This window comes from Lethenteron reissneri, chromosome 10 (assembly GCF_015708825.2).
Source record: "Lethenteron reissneri isolate LAM-NWPU_2019-01 chromosome 10, ASM1570882v1, whole genome shotgun sequence".
Classification (NCBI taxonomy): domain Eukaryota; kingdom Metazoa; phylum Chordata; class Hyperoartia; order Petromyzontiformes; family Petromyzontidae; genus Lethenteron; species Lethenteron reissneri.
The window spans coordinates 9,313,267-9,332,056 of NC_083788.1; the positions used below are offsets into that span (position 1 = coordinate 9,313,267).

Below are 18,790 nucleotides of genomic sequence, written 5' to 3' on the forward strand. Positions count from 1 at the left end.
CGGGCACGGTAAGATTTAATGAACAAGCACCATCGGATCCTCTATTCAGTGTCGTTAATCGAACCAAGCGAAATGTCAACTCATAAGAAACAACAAGAAATGGTCGGGTCACCGGCGGTTCCATCTGGCTCCTCTTCTCGTTAACTATTATTTACCGACTGAGAGTGGCGTCACAAGCGTGGCACATGACGGTCTCCGCGTGCCTGTGGGAAGAGTTGACCCCACGGGTCCCGGGAGACGACGAGACCGGGTCTTCCAGTCAACAGGAAATTGTGTAATAATGGGACCCTTTGGCTGAGAATAATACGATTAATTTATTTAGCAAATCCCTGCCCGGTCGGATTGGGAAACCCTCCCACTTCCTCCAGTCTTGCTCCATTTTTTCAAGTGCTACATCCGGTGGCATCGTATCTCTAATGATGTCTTCCAATTTGTGTAGCCTTCCCCAGCACGTCTTTCCATCACACTTTTCTAGCGTGATTATCTTTTCCAAGGTTATTGCTCTCTTCTAAGAACATTCCCAGCATAGCCCAATTACATCTTTCAAAGCCAGTTAATACAGACTTCAAGCATCATTGCTTTACACATTTTATACTGGTAGGAACCTCCTGGTTACACCAGCCAACAGGGGATTATTGTGTCCGTCTGTCGTGCAGGGAGGGGCTGGGTGGGGAGGGTGGGGCTGGGTGGGGGGTGGGGCTGGATGGGGAGGGTCTGGTCACCCCGTGGTGCCCTTATAAAACTCAACGTTTAACCTACTCACGCCGGCTTGTGCCCGCCCTCACAGTCGGGCATATTTGCGAAATACACCACGCCGCCGTTGACCCTGGCCATTGACCGAGCAACCCAACGTTCCTACCAGCTCCCACCGCAGGAATGTGTTTAAAAGTGTCATTTGTTTAATGGAATGCTGCATAATCTATTTACCACCCTTTGACGATCAACTTCTGGATAAAGGCCACCCACACTGTGTCAGTTTTGGGAGTTATTTGTCCATACTACACCACCCTGGTGAAGCAGAACCCAGAAGCGGTTTCAGATACCACTCGCCACTGTGTCAAACATGGACATCTGTAAAAAAAAAAACTTCATAGCTCATCGGGATTCTTCAGGATAAATAAAGATTCTGATTATGACAAAAGGGGCTGCACAGGTACATGTACATTGTAATAGGTGTACAATTTGACCCATTCGTTTATTCATTAAACATGTTTATTGCAAGCAAAGCATATGTTGCGTACAGGAAATGCGCGTAATGAATGGCACCGCGTGTGATGAGCTTTGCCCGAGCGCGTATCGTAGATGGGCTGCCATCCTTTAACCTACAAATGGCACTAACATCTACTGCCAATAAATGATAGGCTGAATCCGCCAATGCTAAAGTACAGTCCTACACACCATTACAGATTTACAACAGCATACATTACTCGTGTACTGAGCGGAGCGGTGGCGCATAGTGGGCTACGGGGTTTTCACGCTGGGCTTGCAATCCAGAGGTCGTCGTCGGTTCGATTCCATTTCCCGGCGTGGTAGTTGCAAGTAATGGGACGATCGCACAGCATTTAACCCCTTCCCGCCACCCAGCAGAATAAATGCGCACACGACAGTCGATGCCTGATCAACGTGGAAGAGTAGGCCAAATACCATCTAGAGAGCCCACCTTTAACGGAGGCCCTTCCGCAACCAGTTGCGTGAGCAAAAGAATCCATTGTTGCACCGTTCAATTTTAAGTGGAGGGCAAAATAATGAACCACGCGGTAACTTAGCCCGCCGTTCCGTTTGTACGCGTCCATTGATTACGATGCTGAACCAATTTCGGAACCCCGGTAATTGATTCTGAAAACGGTTAATCGAAATAGATGCTTAAAACGGTTACCAGTTTGACTTGTGAAATCGGTTACCGGTTTGCCAATGAACGATTCACCAACCGTAACCACCTCTTTGGGTTTGATCCAACGCGCAAGATCTTCCACGAAGCTCATGGGCCACCCAGGGCCACAGGTACTGTGAGGCCCCCAGTAATATTTTCAAAAGGAAAAAAAGTTAAAGAAATTTTTTTTTAACAAGGCTAACAACAACAAAAATTCAGCATTCACAAGTTAAATAACTTTTCACTGAAATTTCTGGAGGCCCTCCAGCTGACGCAGGCCCCTGGGCTTGCAGCCCCTAAAGCCCTCGGTGCCTTGATCCGGAACCTGGGGCCACCCTCAAACCGCACCCGCCCACGGCAGCAGCAGCAGGTGCTGATATCTGAATCTGATGCCAAATGGACGGAAGAAAAATGCAAACTGCGGTCACCCAGAACAGACCGACCGCACAACGTAATGAGAGCGCGAACCACAAATTCAAGTTCATTTATTAGGTATAGCCCTGTGAGCCATTCGGCTCTTGAATCGGGTGCAACCGCAACAAACAAAAAACATGAACAAGAAAACATCTTAAAGTGAATATGTGACTTTGTGCAAACAGAAAATCCAAGAAAAGACAGCAAAATATTGCAGAAAAAACACCGTACACCAACGCTGTGTGCAAAAATCCAAAATGCGAACGAGAGAGAGGGACAGAGAGATAGCACAGCCGGTTACAGGCCACTCCGCTGCTACTCCCTGCCTCGGTCGCCCGCCTGTCTGCCTCGGTCTGACCATCTGAATGTGAAATTGCAGTCGGAGCTCTCTGCATTGAAATTGATCCCAAGCCGCATGAAAGAAGGAAGAGTCCAACTCTGCGATGTTGGGGGGGGGGGAGGAGAGTTTTGATTGGCTGTTGGAAGGCGGGCGAGGGGGGGGGTAAACGAGAATGGTACGGTCCGTGACGTCACTCGTCACATGACCGCCGCTCCACATATATAAGAGCGAGCGCATCGTGACGCCCCTCTCACTTCCAGAGCTGCCCCCCCCACACACAACCAGCACCACCCACCTCAAGTCGGACTAAAGCGAGGCTCGTGGGGCGGCTCGACTATCAAAGCTCTCACTCGCTCACACACGCCACATACCACACGCCACACCGTCAACCTCGACGCAGAAACAACAAGGACAAGCAAGATGTCGTCCTCACCAGAATACTCGCCGTTCTTCGGCGTCATGGGCGCCTCCGCCGCCATGGTGTTCAGCGGTGAGAGGAGAGAGAGGGAGGAGGGGAAATCGGTCATTTTACATTCGCTAACGTTGATGCGGCGTCGTCGTCGTTGTTGTTAGCCCGGCGATCACGATGGGGAAGGTGGTGGTGGTGGTGGGGGGCTTTGCTCGTGCGGCCAATGGGATGTGGTGGTGGTGGCGCGTGTCTGCGGTGGAGATTTCGAAGCCGTCCTCCTCCTCCTCCCCGCGGTTCCCCTCCCTCACCACCACCACCATCATCATCATCCTCCTCCTCCCCGCGGTTCCCCTCCCTCACCACCATCATCATCATCCTCCTCCTCACCGCGGTTCCCCTCCCTCACCACCATCATCATCATCCTCCTCCTCCCCGCGGTTCCCCTCCCTCACCACCACCACCATCATCATCCTCCTCCTCCCCTCGTCACCTTGTGGCGGATGCGGCAGCCGGGGGGGGCGCCATCTTCTCTCTCTCTGGCGGTGTGGACGGGGGTGGGAGGGCTTCGCTCTCTCCGTGACCGATTTAAAGACGTCTTGGCAATTTTAAAACAAATGTCTCCTCGAGTCCACGGTGTTAAATACGATGGGGAGAGAGGGGGTGGTGGTGTGGGTGGGTGGGGTGGTGTAAGGTGCAGTCGACACAAGCCGACGTCGGCGTTTCAAATGAAACGTCGGGGAGGGTGGATTTTGTTTTGTGTTGAAGTCGCGTGCGATGTTGGTGTTTGTAATTGAGGATCACGCAGAGCTGACCTTGCGAACGTCTGAATGTGATGATGGTGGTGGTGAGGAGGAGGAAGAGGTAGTAGCACTAAGCCGATGGGAGATACCCCCCCCCTCCCTCCCTTCAACCCGCGTTAATTGTAATATTTAATTAACGAAACGCCCGTGATTAAGACAATTAGGACAAATCTCGATGAAGATCCATGTCGGCGTTTTTAATGTAAATTGAAGGCGTTGGACAATTGGGGTGCGTCGCGGCACGAATGCGGGCTAAAGAGGGATAAAAATGTGTACAGTCACGGTGACGATGGGTGCCGTGGCTGATGGTGGATAATGATCAAACCTGTGGTTTTGTCCGGGCGAGAATCATCAATGCCGGAGGTTTGCTGCGGTGTGCGATTTGTTCGTGAAACATCTGGCGCCATTGACTGCGAGAGAGAGAGCCAGCCGTGTGTGGCGCTGGGTGTAACGCGTGTCGTGGTGGTGATGATGATGATGGTAGGAGCCCAGGAGCAATGTGTGCGTGTGTGGAAGACATAATGTACAGACAGGCACCAACACCAACCAACCACCATCCTCTTAGCCTTTAATAATATCTAGCTGAGAGCCCCCCCCCCCCCCCCCCCCATTTGGACGAAATGATGATCTGCGTTGATAACAAAAAACTGTAGCAAAAAAATTTCGCGCAAAAAAAATAGCACGTACGTGGAATATAATAACCATTGCGTTTCACCAGGGGGGGGGGGGGGGGAAGGCCATAATCCATCAGCGGATTGACTATGACGTGATGATCATATGGTTGAGAGCTGTGACATCGACTACTGGGATACCCCCCCCCCCCCCCCATGTGGTGTGAGCCCCGATCAGAAGATACCCCGGGGTTGTGAGTATTCGAGTGGTGGTGGCTGCTGTGTAAAGAAGGACAAGATGAATTCCCTCCCCCCTCCTCCTCCCCACCTCTGCTGCCTGGCAGACAAAAGGCGAGGCGAGACGCGGGGCGGAAGATGCAGTCAGCTGACTGCCAGGGCCCCATGTGACAGAGTAATCATTCACCCCCCCCCCCCTATCGTGACTGGTTTAGAGCCAGGTTAAAAGATAAAAACTAGCCACGGTTCTTTACGCTAAATATGTTTTTGTATTCTAGATTTGAAGCTTTCGTGACTGCAAAGATCCATACTCTTTGGTTTTTTCGGCAAAGTCACGTAGGCAAGGTGGACATAATAAGAATGCGTTTCTGTCTATTACCGTTTGAATGAGGGTCATTGCCCGCCTCACCCCCAGCCCGCTTGTGTTGGTGCATTACAAGACAAGTGATAGTTCGACATGTGACCAACTCGAAACGGAAGCTTAACCGGGTTGAGCTTCGTTGGAGCTTGGATGGGTAACCACCATGGCACGCAAAGTCATCATGTGACACTGCGATGGCAGAGAGAGGGTCAAGGGATGGGGCAGCAAAAAGCCATTTTACCGTGCTGTGCTCCCAGTATACACCAGTCCGTACTGACCCAAAGATTTACACAGCAACATCTTCACAAAGCAGTGTCGTGACAAACGTGGCGAGTGCTTGTTCACTGCCAACGCATTCTCTTAAATTTGTATTGATTGTATATACATTCATTTCTGGGGTAGGTGTGATAGTGATCATCTCACTGGATGTCTATCCCAGAAAGCCAAACCATGCCTGCCATTGTTCCTGAGAACTGACCCGATCCTGGGATGACCATAGACTGAAAATAAATAGCTTGTGTTGCGGCCGAATTATAACTGCCTCCTTTAAGGCGAGTTTAAAGTTTGAAATGTATAAGATTTTTGCGAACGTGATACAGTAACCTAGATTTATGCTTGGTGTGAAAATAGCCATTGGCCATGCCAGCAGAAATTACTGGTGAGGTGTGATGACCTCTGACCTGGGTCTGGTGACATTTTGATGTCGGTTATGCTGGATAGACCGTGCCTCAACACAAGGAAAGGTTACAGCATTGTGAATCCCATCTCCGTCAATTGCCCAGTGTAGCTAATTTAGACTAAACCATTCAAGTGGAACTCTATGAAATTGTTCTATTAAAAAAAAACATTGAAAACTATCTTCCATGGCTCTTCTTACATGTTAATAAATGGGATTTTATTGCCGAAGGGAAATGTATGCTATCTTTGGCCTTTGGCAGCAACATGGGCCAGACCCCCCCCCCCCCTATTTTTTTATGTAATAAATTACCCGCAGTGGATAATTTGTAAGTGAGGGGAGACTGCGGTGGGCCTGGGCAGTAAAGAAAATGAGACGGATGCATCTTTCAATGCGTGTTAGTCCAACATAATAAATATTTAAAATAAAATTGGAGCGGCAGGCCTGCACAAGAGTTTGTTTTCCGTTTGTATGCGACATTGGTGCCACGTAGTCAGGATCAGGTGACCGAGCGTGGGCGTGATTCTCCTGCTGCAGGTAAAAAAAAATCCCCAGCTCTAAAGTCTGAGACTTTGAAAAAAAAGCCATCTCGTGACTACTGGTCATGGTGGCTGTTGTAAATAAAAGGAGTGTCCACTTGCCGTCACTAATCTCATAACCGTTGCGCTGGCAAGGATGCGTTTGGATTATGAATATTGATGCGGTGTTGGCATCCAAGGATGCTGCTTTTACCATTTAATTTATACCCCGTGTGCGCAGAGAGGTGGATGTTTACGTGTGAAACCAATTTTTCTTATTGATTTTAGTGTTTAAAATGCGTTTCTGTTGATGAACGTAAATTGGCCCATGGGCTGATTTTGTTCATTGTTGCACAGCTTGTCCAAAATACCAAGATTGTAATTCTTAAGTCTCCCACGTGAATAACTTGCGCCTCGTGCAGTGTCTTGTGGGAGTGACTCGAGTTTTACGTTTTTACAGCCATAAAACCCCCTACCTCCGTGAACAGTGCACAAAATGGACCCAACTTCCCTGATGTGTAACGTTAATGGTGCACCTAGGCTTTGGGTAACATTAAACTTACGGCACCCACCGCAATGTAGAATATTGCCCCACTTGCCAAAGCGTTTTTAACCGGCTGCTGTGTTGGTCAAGAAAAAAGTGTCCTTGTCATCAGATTTAAGAAGTGGACAGTGCTGATCTCTTGGCAAGCCCAGAGCCACGCAGCCTCTCAGCCATCTTGATTGTTGTTGCCGCTTTCCCCCCGCACAGATGACCGAAACTGCAAAGCAGAACCATTATGCTCTTCAACGTTCGTGTCCTTTATTCAATAGGGGAGCGAACAAAACATTCAATGGGCTCTCCATTGCTGAAAACGTCTGCTGCAAACTCCGCTAGGTCATCCGTTGTCTTTTTGCATTGTAGATCTCCATCCAGACCACGGAATTGATGATCCTTGTTTATTCACGCCTTTACTTTATAGTGAGCCCCCCCTCCCCCGTGGTTATTTACTTAATTATTTAATTTTTTAATGTTAAAATGCTCGGGGCTTCTTGTGTATTGTGGGAGAATTGTTTTCATCCGCTTGTAAAGGGAATGCGCACATTTCCACGCAGTGTGGCCTTCATCCCATCAAGAAGCCTCCTCGCCATTGTGCCCCGTACTATTAACAAGTGCTCTTCCCCCCTTGTGTATTGTCACAACCAACAATTACATGCACCTTCCATAGTTGCAGGAATCTTGACTGGTTTTTTGTTTGTTTTTTAATAGGGGTTAATGTGCACAGGGTGTTGACAAGGACACATGACTCGCTCGAGCCAGATATAGCTCACTGCAGCCCGACTTGGCGAAGATGGTGTTCAGGTTTGTTCTCGTTGTTGCTGGTGCTTTCCCCGCGTCCTTGCCGAGCGATCTGCCGTGGCTAGTGACGATACAGTCTGGATTTTTCCAGTTTCCTGCTCAAAGGGCATTTAATCGATACCACTGTGGATAATTTGCAAGCGGGGTTTCATGGCCGGTGACGTTTCGTGGGCGTTTATGCTCGGCGTTGCATTTTAATTTCACTTGAGAAGATCAAACCAAGGAGAGGATGGCTTGTGTAAGGGGTACACTGTTGATGCCTCTGGGAGTGAAGAGGTCTGCACCAACGAAGTGCTCTGTGCCATTTCCCGATTCCTAACTTCACGTGCAGCGGTGACTCTCGACTTATTCACCAGTGACCCGAAATACAGAGAACGCGCAATCAATGCCGATGTAACTCATCCTTTAATTATTTTCTAATTGTAAATCGAGATGAAAGTAATTGATGCTTTAGCGATTTCAATTTGAAATTTCATGGTTTTTAAATAGAGTTTAACGAATTTAAATTCCGTTTTAGTTTCGTTGGCTGTGCAAAGGGAACTTGAAATGGTGGGAACAGTTTTTTTCTTCAAAATTGGCTTTTACATTTGTAATCCACCGAGGCACATAGATTATATCCTGCGTGTCACGTCTCATGGCCATTATTGCTTATACTGTCATGTCCATTGTACGTTTTCAAAGTCCATTCAGCTGGGTCACCTATTACTGGAATTTTAAACACGCTTTTGGTCAGGTACGTTTTGCAGAGAAAATAAAAATGCACTGGAGGCTCGTAGCGTTTCTTCCTGATGAAATGCTCGATGTGTCTCTTGACAAACGAGTGCTTCCGTACGAGTGAATCAATGGTGCCTGAACAGTGTATGAAATCACGCGACCACCTTTGTCACTGCGAGTCGTCCTGCATGCGAATGAGTGACAATCGAAGGCTCCTCCCACTGAAGTCGACCAGCTATGTTTTTTAATATGATCAACAATTGCAGAAATCGTCACTTCATAAGGGTAATAATTACATGCCTAGTTATCCCAATTGAAAAGTTAAGATGGTTGCATTGAAGATAACTAGTGGTATTTTTACAAGGGAATAATTATAAATGGAAGCTCTGCATCTAGAAGTCAAAGGACACGAAAACAACCTGCCACAGTAGACTGGTTAAATGGGGCAGCTGAATTTTTTTACGGCAACATTATTTTGTTTTTTATCAGCCTTCCGATTGATGAATGAGCTCTTGCCACTCGCAACCTGGAATGCCAATGTAGTGAAACGCTTGTCTTGAGATTACACTTAATTTTCTTTCTTGCTGCTTGAATGTGCATAACATGATGTGCCCTTTTATTTTGTCTAGTCGATGTAAGCTCAATGTATCCCCTGTAGCAGCTGTTCAGGCAGATATTCACTTATGACCGGGTTTGATTTGGTTAGATGCTTTATTCATACTAGATCTTGTTGGGGAAAGCCAAATGGTCCTGTCCATACATTGACCGTCACATTGTTCGTGTGCAGCATTTGAGACTTTTTTGAGGTAGAGCAGATAAGAATCCCTGGAATCCATTGCTGGGTGTGGCATTAGTGCTGCAGTCTTTTGTATGACATTTGACTTCCCTGGGTGTAATAGACTGGCAATGAAGTCGTCTCGTAGACCTTTTTCTTTGTTAAAAAAAATGAACGACATGAGAACACGTAACATTGGTCCGCGTCGAGGCGAAGGTTGCTTCAACATTTGACGCAGTATTGTCGACCGCAACGCTGAAGGTAACACAAGCCCAAGCTATATTAAGCTTTCCACCAGTCCAAGGACAGTTGCCAGCTTACACCCACCAGGCCAGTTTTGTGAAATGTATTTGGCAGCTTGGGTCACACATGCTTTGCGGCTGCTTGCACCAATTTCTCACACCTGCACCCACCTTGGGTTTTTTGCCGTAGAAGTCTTAATTAGCACCTAACCAGCGTGTGATACTTTTTGCATTGTGTTAGTGATTAATTGGCAGTGCGTTCTGCGGACTACGTTAAGGGGAGCTCATTTCGGTTATCGGGCAAATGGCGTGCGTGTCCGACTGATCGCTGCACGCCTCACTGGTGCCGAGGCACCATTCTTCAGCAGTTATGAGTTACGACGCACCATAAGTTACAGGCAATGCCTCCGGACCACGGTTACATTAGTAATTGACTTGGCAGTGTGTGTTTTTTCTACGTGTTTCTAAATAATGATTTTCTTGGCAGGCGATTGGTGTACTTGTACAGGAGATATGTTCCCAGCACTGCTGGGCCCAATTGCCGACAGCTGATTGTATTGCTTGCAGGCCAGACCCCTCGCTACATACACGCCAATTACATGTTGTCCTGCTTTTTATAAATCTGGCAATGTTTACCTTTTTGGCTAATGTTTTCATTCTTTCGGTATAAATTACGAAATTTAAATGTTTATTTTAAAATTGCTTTACAGCGTTAACTCTTTAATAAAAAAACGAAAGTCTCTTGGACAATTAAATGTCACTGCATAAATGTCAATTACCCGCGCAAGGCATGCAATATTATGTTAAAACAATACTCGTAATTAGTGACATTTTGGCAAGGAATTACCATGGTTAATTTCCACTGCGCATTACATAATGCCTGGGGAAAAAAAGGTTAATAAATGAATGTTCCATTGGCGTGCAACATACCGCAACATAAGCACGGTAGCTAAATTCCAGGTTTGCTTGCCTGGAGCTTGATGTTATTGCAGTGCTTGGATATGGAGCCTCGATGTCCACTGCAAGAATAGAACATTTATTTGTCCTACATTACCTGTTTCATGAATCTTTCAGCTCGAGTTCGTGCTGTGCTTTCCTTTCCATTGCTGTGCAGCATCAGCCCATCGACTCATGGAACCTCGCCCATTTGAAATGTAGCATCTCTTTCATAAGAATTGGCCTGGATAATGAGCTTTATATCCAACTATGCCAATTGACGGTCTAAAATAACCCATATCATATCAGAATCTATATTTATCCTGGAGAAATCCAATATTCGGTCGTTTCAAAGCTCTTAGAAACAATGCTGTGTTTTTTTAAAAGCACACGATCTCGTACGTTTCCGCATAAAATCCTTCCAAGAAGCATAGATAAAAGCCTTGGATAGATTTTCAATAGTGTGTCGTTCGGGAGCCAAAATCGTCCAAGGCCACGCGTGATTGTTTTATTTTGATTTGCTGTATGAAATGAGCATCGGCCATAAAACGTGATCCTTGCAAAAAATGCAGCACGGCGCTATTAAGCACCCTGGTAAATCTAGCGGGGAGCACCGCTCTGTGTGCTTAATTACCCGGGGCTCCATGTTGTGGAGTCAAACACTTGGGGAGCGGCACTGTTGTTTTTGCCGCACTGGATTGAGGATGACGCTTAATCCTGCGCCTCCTTTCGTCTTCCGTCGCATTGTTAAATTCTGCATCGTGGTGCCAATTTTGCACCCTGCGGCCGTGCGAATTGTGCAGGCAGGCATATCCAACAGCCGCGTGGCGATGTCATCTGCACGCACACCCACGCAGACGGTTCAATGTTCGATGGAGTCAAAGACGGGTGCGTGCAGCACCAGCAGGGCGGCTGCATTCCCCGGTCCGCTGATTTTGCACATGATGCAGGCGGGCCAATTCATTCCTTATCTTGTTGGGTTCGGGGGGGGGTAGCTGTTAAGAATGCTCCCAACAGAACGTAAGACCTCGGATTGTTGATCACTTTCAGACCCACCGTTTTGTTGAGTTGAGTGTTCAAAGTGAACCCTTGCAACATGGCTATTTTGTAGAGTTGACTGATGGATTGTGTGACATGGATTTCTCAACATTTCTATGTATTCACCCTACTTCACTTGAAATGGTTTTGCTGCAGTCCTTGTGATTACTACACTATATGTTGATGTAGTCTCGCATAACTACAAATGACGATTGACCGCATGAAGTGCGGGATAGAAGATCGGTGGACTTCTCCTTCAAAAGGGCCAGACATCTTGGAAGAGTTTGGAGTACCCACATTTTATTAAACCATGCCTCACCTGCTGATTGACTAACCATTCACCCTGCTGGGGGGGGGGGGGTTATGGGAGATTGTCAAACCACAGTTTGGACAGTTACAGAATGCATGGTTTTTCATCCTTTTTGTTCTCGATTATCTACATTCGGTTGCTTTTGCCTCTGTCAGCCTGTTCCCCCCCCCCCCCTGCCCCCCAACCTTGTCGTGACTGACGGCGCGAATCGCGTGTTTCCTGCAGCGCTGGGCGCTGCGTACGGCACGGCCAAGAGCGGCACGGGCATCGCCGCCATGTCGGTGATGCGGCCGGAGCTCATTATGAAGTCCATCATCCCCGTCGTCATGGCGGGTATCATCGCCATCTACGGGCTCGTGGTGGCCGTGCTCATTGCCAACGGCCTCACAGAAAACATCAGCCTCTTCAAGTGAGCGTTGCGTGCGTGCGCAGGGCACCCTGTGCCTTGGGGGGGGGGGGGGGGTGGTCGTGCCTGAATTGCCACGTGTGTGAAAAGTTACTGATCGCAATGGTTCAGTGTGGGCCTCATAATATTGATGTTCTATTGCTAATGGTTAAAGGTAATGAAAGTGGGAGCCCTGTAATCGCTTCCTCGGGCAACTGCTTGTGGAAGGACCTCGACTCAAGGGTATTTTGCCTGCTCTCCCACCAGGCATGTTGGAACAGTTGAGAGTACCCACCCACACCTTGCCCCATCACAAGTGACCTGCCAATCGACTTAACTGGAGTGTACCCATTTATACTGCTTGGTGGACAGAGGCAGAGCGATTTGGCTAACTGGCTTATTGCTTCAACTGCTGGTACCGAAAGATCAGATGGAATCGGTGAGCTGCATCGTAGCAACTACATTGTGCCAACCATTATACCACTCGGCATTTCATAGTTAAATCCTTTATATTAAGTTCGCTTGCTTGCTTGCGCGCTTACGACCGTGCAAATCTTTCGGTCGTTTTTTAACCCACTTCACGTGATCCAATCGAGCTGACATTTTGCACACAGACTCGTGCGTGACAATTTATTTTCGTGAAATTTTCAAAAATGTTCCACTTTTTAGGAAATTTTTCTTTTCATATTTAATTTAAAATACCAATGTGATAAAAATGAAACTCTTACTCAAGAAAAACAGAAATGAATAATAAAATAAAACCGATGCCACGTATATAAAGGATTTATAGTGAAAAACTTTGTTTTTACGGGTTAATTTTTTTTAATGCTGAAACTGAAATTCCTCAACCTTTTACCCATTTCCCTTCTGCATATTATCTGTGGCCCAGGTTCATTTGGCATAACATATTTTTGTCAGTGCTGTTTATTGCTGTTACATAAGCCTTTAACAGACCATAAGTGGTGGCAGTCTTATTATTTGTAACATACGCACAACTGCTTGCTCTTATAAACACCGGTAATAGGGTTGACCCATAGCACCTCAAATAGAGTGCACACATTTCCATTGTAGGTTTTATATTACAAGCAATTGTAAACCCAATCCTCAAACTTAATTTTTTCCCATTCCCCAATAGGCCGCCAGGTCCTTTGAGGTGTTTGTGTGGGAAGAAACGGGGTGTGTAAATGGAACTCTTGCGGGAGGCAGAGGGGGTTTGGACAAATTCCACTGTCCACTACATTCATTGCATTATGCTTTACAGATCCTGGACGGTGCTGGAAGTTATAGTTTCTGCTTGACATTGATCAGTTCCACTTTCATTTCTTCTAAAAAGAATAGCATCACAAATGGGGAAACTTCCGCTTTACAAACACATTTGCACAGGATGATATAGGACCACAATATTTAAATATATTTTTAACGGTCTGTATAACATTCGGTTCTCGGGAAATATATGCAAATGCTCTTAATTTTTTTTTTTTTTATAGAACCTGAAATAATGGGGCATTTGATGTATTCGGTATTAATAATATTAAAAAAAAACATCACAGAACAGGAGCACACGATGGTGCCGGGCACTACGCAACTAGTTTTGATCTTGCAATAATGATTTGCATTTGTAAGGCGCAATTAATCCAAGGATCCCGATGCGCCGTACAATTAAAATTTGTACAGTGCGACGTTGAATTGTCGAGCGTCAAAATACAACCGCGTTCTCAAGGTCATTTACAAAACCAAGGGGAGCAAATGTGGGGAGCGGATATTAATATTTTGAAAAAGCGGCAGCAGTCATAGGGCGGAGGAGAAGAGTGAAAGTCTTGAGCCTAATCTTGGACAGGGAGTCGAGGACGCATATGGCTGGAGGGAAGGAGTTAAACGGATGGGATGACAGAGAAAAACGACTTGCCCCCAGAGTGAAGGTTGACTTACTATTGACATGCGCCGTGCACTGGAAGTGTTTGCCAGACCTTTACTAAATACAAAAGATGATCGTGCGGCGTTCAAAAGTGTTCGTAAAGATTAAATCATGAATCTTTCTCAATGGCAGCATGCTGATTGGTTTTCCCCTCCAGTGCATAAACAGATATGAAGGGCATTTCGGCCAATCCCATAATTTGATTGCATGGAAGTGATAAATGCCATGTCATCCATTTATAGTTGTGGTTCGGCATGCCGAAAATTATTGAAACCCAGAGATGGATCGACGCTAAATTTATCCATTGCATTGAGCTCCAGAAAAATTCGTGAGCCACCTGACACAAGACTGACAAGGATTGTTCTTGTCTGCTCGAAATGATTTTTTTTTTAAGATGGGATAATAGAACATTGAGGTGGCTCCTTGCAGACCTGGGCATTGTATCACCTACAGTGGAGTAGATGTAGTAAAAATCAATGAATCTGTGGCCCGTGAAAGGTGTATTGATCTGCCATTCTGTCACCCGAGAACATGATTTCCATTGGACGTAAATTAGAGTAGAGGGTGGTGCAGTACGTGGTGAAGAGTGATTCTTGCCTTGCTCCATCTTATCACATTCACCCGATTTTGGATGAAGGCTTCAAATGGTGGCTCATTCGCCAGTCGGTCACCTCAATCAGGGCGTTGAGTTGGCATTGTTAAGGATCAATGGTTTTCGTTAGTGCCGATTGCCACACTTCAAGCTGAAGTGTCTTCAAGGCATCTCTTCGGCTCCTGAAAACAACAAACGGCCTATCCTACAAATTCATTATTGTCATGGTGTGCTGTGGGTAAACCGTCAAGTCTTGTCACCACGTTCAAATAAAATAACACTTTGGGTGTAGAGAAACATTTTTGCTAGAGGTGCTCCGGTCACTGGTCGGCAATTATGCTCGAAGTGATTCGCATTCCTTGATTGGACGAATTTTCACAATTTGGTCATAAATTAAATGTTAAAATCCTTTTTCATTGTGGTGAATGCAGCACTCTTAGGCTGGTGGAGTCGTGTGGACCAGTGCAAATTAAAAATGTCTGATTCTTATGCAATTTTGTGCATTGTGATCATGAGTATTTGATATTAATTGATTCATCATCGGTCATCAATCCACTGCTGGTTGAAGGTCTCCCAAAGCTGCTGCCATATCTCCTGGAGTCGTGATGTAAAAACTCCACTGAGCACCTCCACATCGACTCCAAGGGGGTGTGGGAGGGGGGGGGTCCCTGCCACTTGGTGCCTCCGATGGGTGGCGGGGTATAACTATTGAGTGGTAACGTGTCTCCCATGTGCTTGACCCTGTGCCCTGAGCATCACTGTGCTGACCTATGTTGCCCGTGTTCCTCCTTTCACCCTTGGTGTGCCACTCTGCAGGAGCTTCATGCACCTGGGCGCGGGGTTGAGCGTGGGGCTGAGCGGGCTGGCGGCCGGCTTCGCCATCGGCATCGTTGGCGACGCGGGTGTGCGTGGCACGGCCCAGCAGCCGCGACTCTTTGTCGGCATGATCCTCATCCTCATTTTTGCCGAAGTGCTGGGTCTCTACGGTCTCATCGTGGCCCTCATCCTTTCCACAAAGTAAAAACGCAGCTCGCCCGAGCGCGCAACGCTGCACCCCTTGCGGGGGGGTGGGATTCGGTTAACGGGAACGTATTGGCACCGGGGGGGTTGGGGGGGGGTGAAGTAAAGGAAGGGGAGATGGTGCGGAAGGAGCGGGGAGAGGCTGTGTGCTTGTGTCGTTAAAGATAATTACACATTAAAGGGGGCGGTGCTTCATTTTGCATGTCTCCCGGCGCAGCTCTCGAGGTGTGCAGCGAGAAACGGCTTCGTTGTCTTTTTTTTCTTTTTAAAGGTCACGTATTGACAAACATCCCCCTTTGTCCCCACGGTACCACTCGGTGCGTCCCGTTAAACCCCCAAGCCCTGCCGCTGAAGCTGCCGCCATGTTACTATATACACGTGTTGTACAGAGATTCCACCCATAGCGATACATCTAAATTGCGGCGATTTGTAGGATCACGACTTTGAGGTAACATCAGTATGCTCTTTGCCACTTCTGAAACACGTGATCTGTGTGTGAGGTTGGTCCGTTTTCATGGACATTTGTTCTGTTCCGAGATGTGAGCGTCGTCCAGCTTTGGTGAGGTCTTGGAACGGTGCTGCGCGTTGGAATGATTTTAAGAAATCTTCACCCGATTTACCGTAAACTTTGTGCAACACTTTCGGTGGGTTGTTTTGTAATTACGTGGAAATAATGACCGTTATGTTGCTTATTTCTTCATGTACTTTTAAGGTTGTAAAAGAAAAATGAAAGTAATATTTAAATTGATTGTGGTAACATGTTAAGATTCTGTACAAAAAAGAAACGAATATATAACGAAAAAAGGATCGCTATGATTTTGCTGCCGTTTTTTGTGTGTTTGGCCAATTCTCCCCACATCTCCTTTGCGCACCGTTCATGTTTATCCCCTTTATGCCACCACTGACGGGTGTTAAGTGAAGTACAGAATAACTTAAGCCATCAATGTTACCTATCTTGCCAATCAATTAATTCAATGTGCTCAGCGACTTTCAAAATGTCATATATAAAATCTATTAAATCCGAGGAGCAAGATGTATCTTTGTAGGCAATGCATTTTCAGCATTTACACCTAAAGCTCTGAGCAGGAGAGGGCTTGCATCTGACACAACCACTTTTTCTCTTCTTGGTGGTTATAAAAACAATGCACGTTGTCGTAAACTTACACAAGCATCCCACAATGCATCACCAAACCTCCCTCGCACCCACCCAGCACCCCTCCTTTGAATTAATCGATTGGCGCAATTGCCTCTTCTGTGCATATGTCTGCTCCCTACGTTGTTCCGTGCTCCCGTAGGTTTGAGTGTTAAGTGGGTGACGCATAGTGTCATTAGCGGAGTTTTGGTCTGTGACGCTTGTTGCTGTGATAGGCTGTGTGTGTGTAAAAGCTGCAAACTCCACCCCTTGCTCCCTCATGCGTTTGTAGGTTGCTTTGTGAAATGCTGTTTTAGTGCAGTATTGTTATCAATATGATGTTTAAATTCCACCATTGACCAATAAATGTAACTTAAATTATTCTTTGCCGATATATTTTTTCACATTTGCCAGTATTCGTACGTCACTTTGACTAAAGCACATCAAACTAGTATATGCCGCAAGACAATGGATGACTAGTATATTGAAGGTTTTTTGAGCTTGGCCGATTGCTCCGTTTTTGTCGAACGAATGGAAAATACACAATCAAATGTCTTAATCGCACCCAGCCTGTTGATAAAAACAACAGCACAGCGCTTGCCAGAAACAATACTTTACAAATCTCGTCAAAGGAGTGCAAACTGTGACATGAACCCAAGTCGTCCAACAGCTTTTGGCTAACCATCAAACAAAGAGTCACTGCATCATGTGCTTTCAGATCCATTTATGCAGCCGTCTTGAGCGCTCTTCCAATCTTAGGAAGTCACTGGAGTTGACGCACTTTAAATTCTAGATATAAAACTTTATTTAGAACTGTTTTGCGTTTAGTTTGTCCTTCCCCCTGCACCTCCTGATGAGCACGATTGGATATGTACGGTGTGAAAAAAGTTAAATCGATGTAATGGTATATAATGGAGTTGAAAAGACGTATACATCATCGTGACAATTTTTGCGTTAATGCAGTGGTGATGCATCCAGCCTGCGATTTCATTTTACACGGGCTGTGGCCACGACTCGTACCATTTCGAAGCACGTTTCTGTGGGGGGGGGGGGGGGGAGATGGGGCACCTTGCCAAATGCCAGCTGTTTCAATACATTTGTACAAGCTGACCGCAAGGAACAGGCCGCCCCGACATGCACGGAACGCACACGTTATGGCCAAACTCAATTGTGACTGCATGCGGTATCATCCAATGTTCGTTCCACAGCCACGCAAGGGTTGTGCCGAACCAGTGCAGCAAAGTTCCAGTGGCGCGCAGTCTCTTTTTCACTGCAATATGTAATGTTGAAACTAAGCGATGTACACACTGGCACATCTGGCTGGTCATCTTCGCAGCCTGCAGCTTGTTGTTCTTGTTGTGCTGTCTGGTGCTTCTGCTGGGGCACCCACCACTTGGTGGCACCAGGACTGCATTGAGGCTGGCTGTGATGAACCAGGGTACATTTGTGCGCAGTTGACGTCGACAACCAATTTACTTTGCGTAAAAGCGACAACTTTGGAAGGAAGTGCATACAATGATGCGTCAAGCCAATTAAAACGGGCTTCATTGAAAATAGATTTTGGGCTGCCTGTAGAAGCCATTTTTTTTGTACTGGAAGAATAAAAAAAAATTCCATTGCCATGAATAGTAGAGGGGGAATTGTCTCAAGCCGTTATTTTGTATTCTAAGATATGCAATTTAAGTTTGGTGTGAAACCAACATTTGTGAGGATTTTTTTTAGATCATGGGTGACCAGACTGGGACAATCGACAACGCTTGAAAACTTAGGTTAAATGACGGAAGATTGCCCAGATTTGAAACCAGAATCTTAGCAGCGCCGACTCGGGTGCTCTTGATCTCTAAGCCACATGGCCACCCTTCATGATTCGTGTTGATGTGGCTTTCATAAAAAAAATGCACCGCTGTTCACTTAAACACAATCCAAAAAACACATTCCTGCGGAGGGAGCTGGTAGGAACGTTGGGTTGCTCGGTCAATGGCCAGGGTCAACGGCGGCGTGGTGTATTCCGCAAATATGGCTGACAGGGTGGGCACTAGCCGGCTTGAGTAGGTTAAACGTTGAGTTTTATAAGGACACCACGGGGTGACCAGCCCCTCCCCACCCAGCCCCACCCTTCTCATTTTTGGATGCACGATGGATGGACACAATAATCC

The 18,790-nt window shown here is 46.6% G+C and overlaps 1 protein-coding gene across 1 annotated transcript; it reads left to right on the plus strand.

The window, feature by feature from the left end:
- Nucleotides 1-2,882: 2,882 nt before the first annotated feature.
- ATP6V0C (ATPase H+ transporting V0 subunit c) lies at nucleotides 2,883-17,015 on the plus strand. Its single transcript, XM_061549066.1, has 3 exons — nucleotides 2,883-3,114; nucleotides 11,816-11,999; nucleotides 15,299-17,015. Exons 1-3 carry the CDS (start codon nucleotides 3,045-3,047, stop codon nucleotides 15,501-15,503), a joined length of 459 nt encoding a protein of 152 aa, XP_061405050.1. The 5' UTR covers nucleotides 2,883-3,044; the 3' UTR covers nucleotides 15,504-17,015.
- The last annotated feature ends 1,775 nt before the right edge of the window (nucleotides 17,016-18,790 follow it).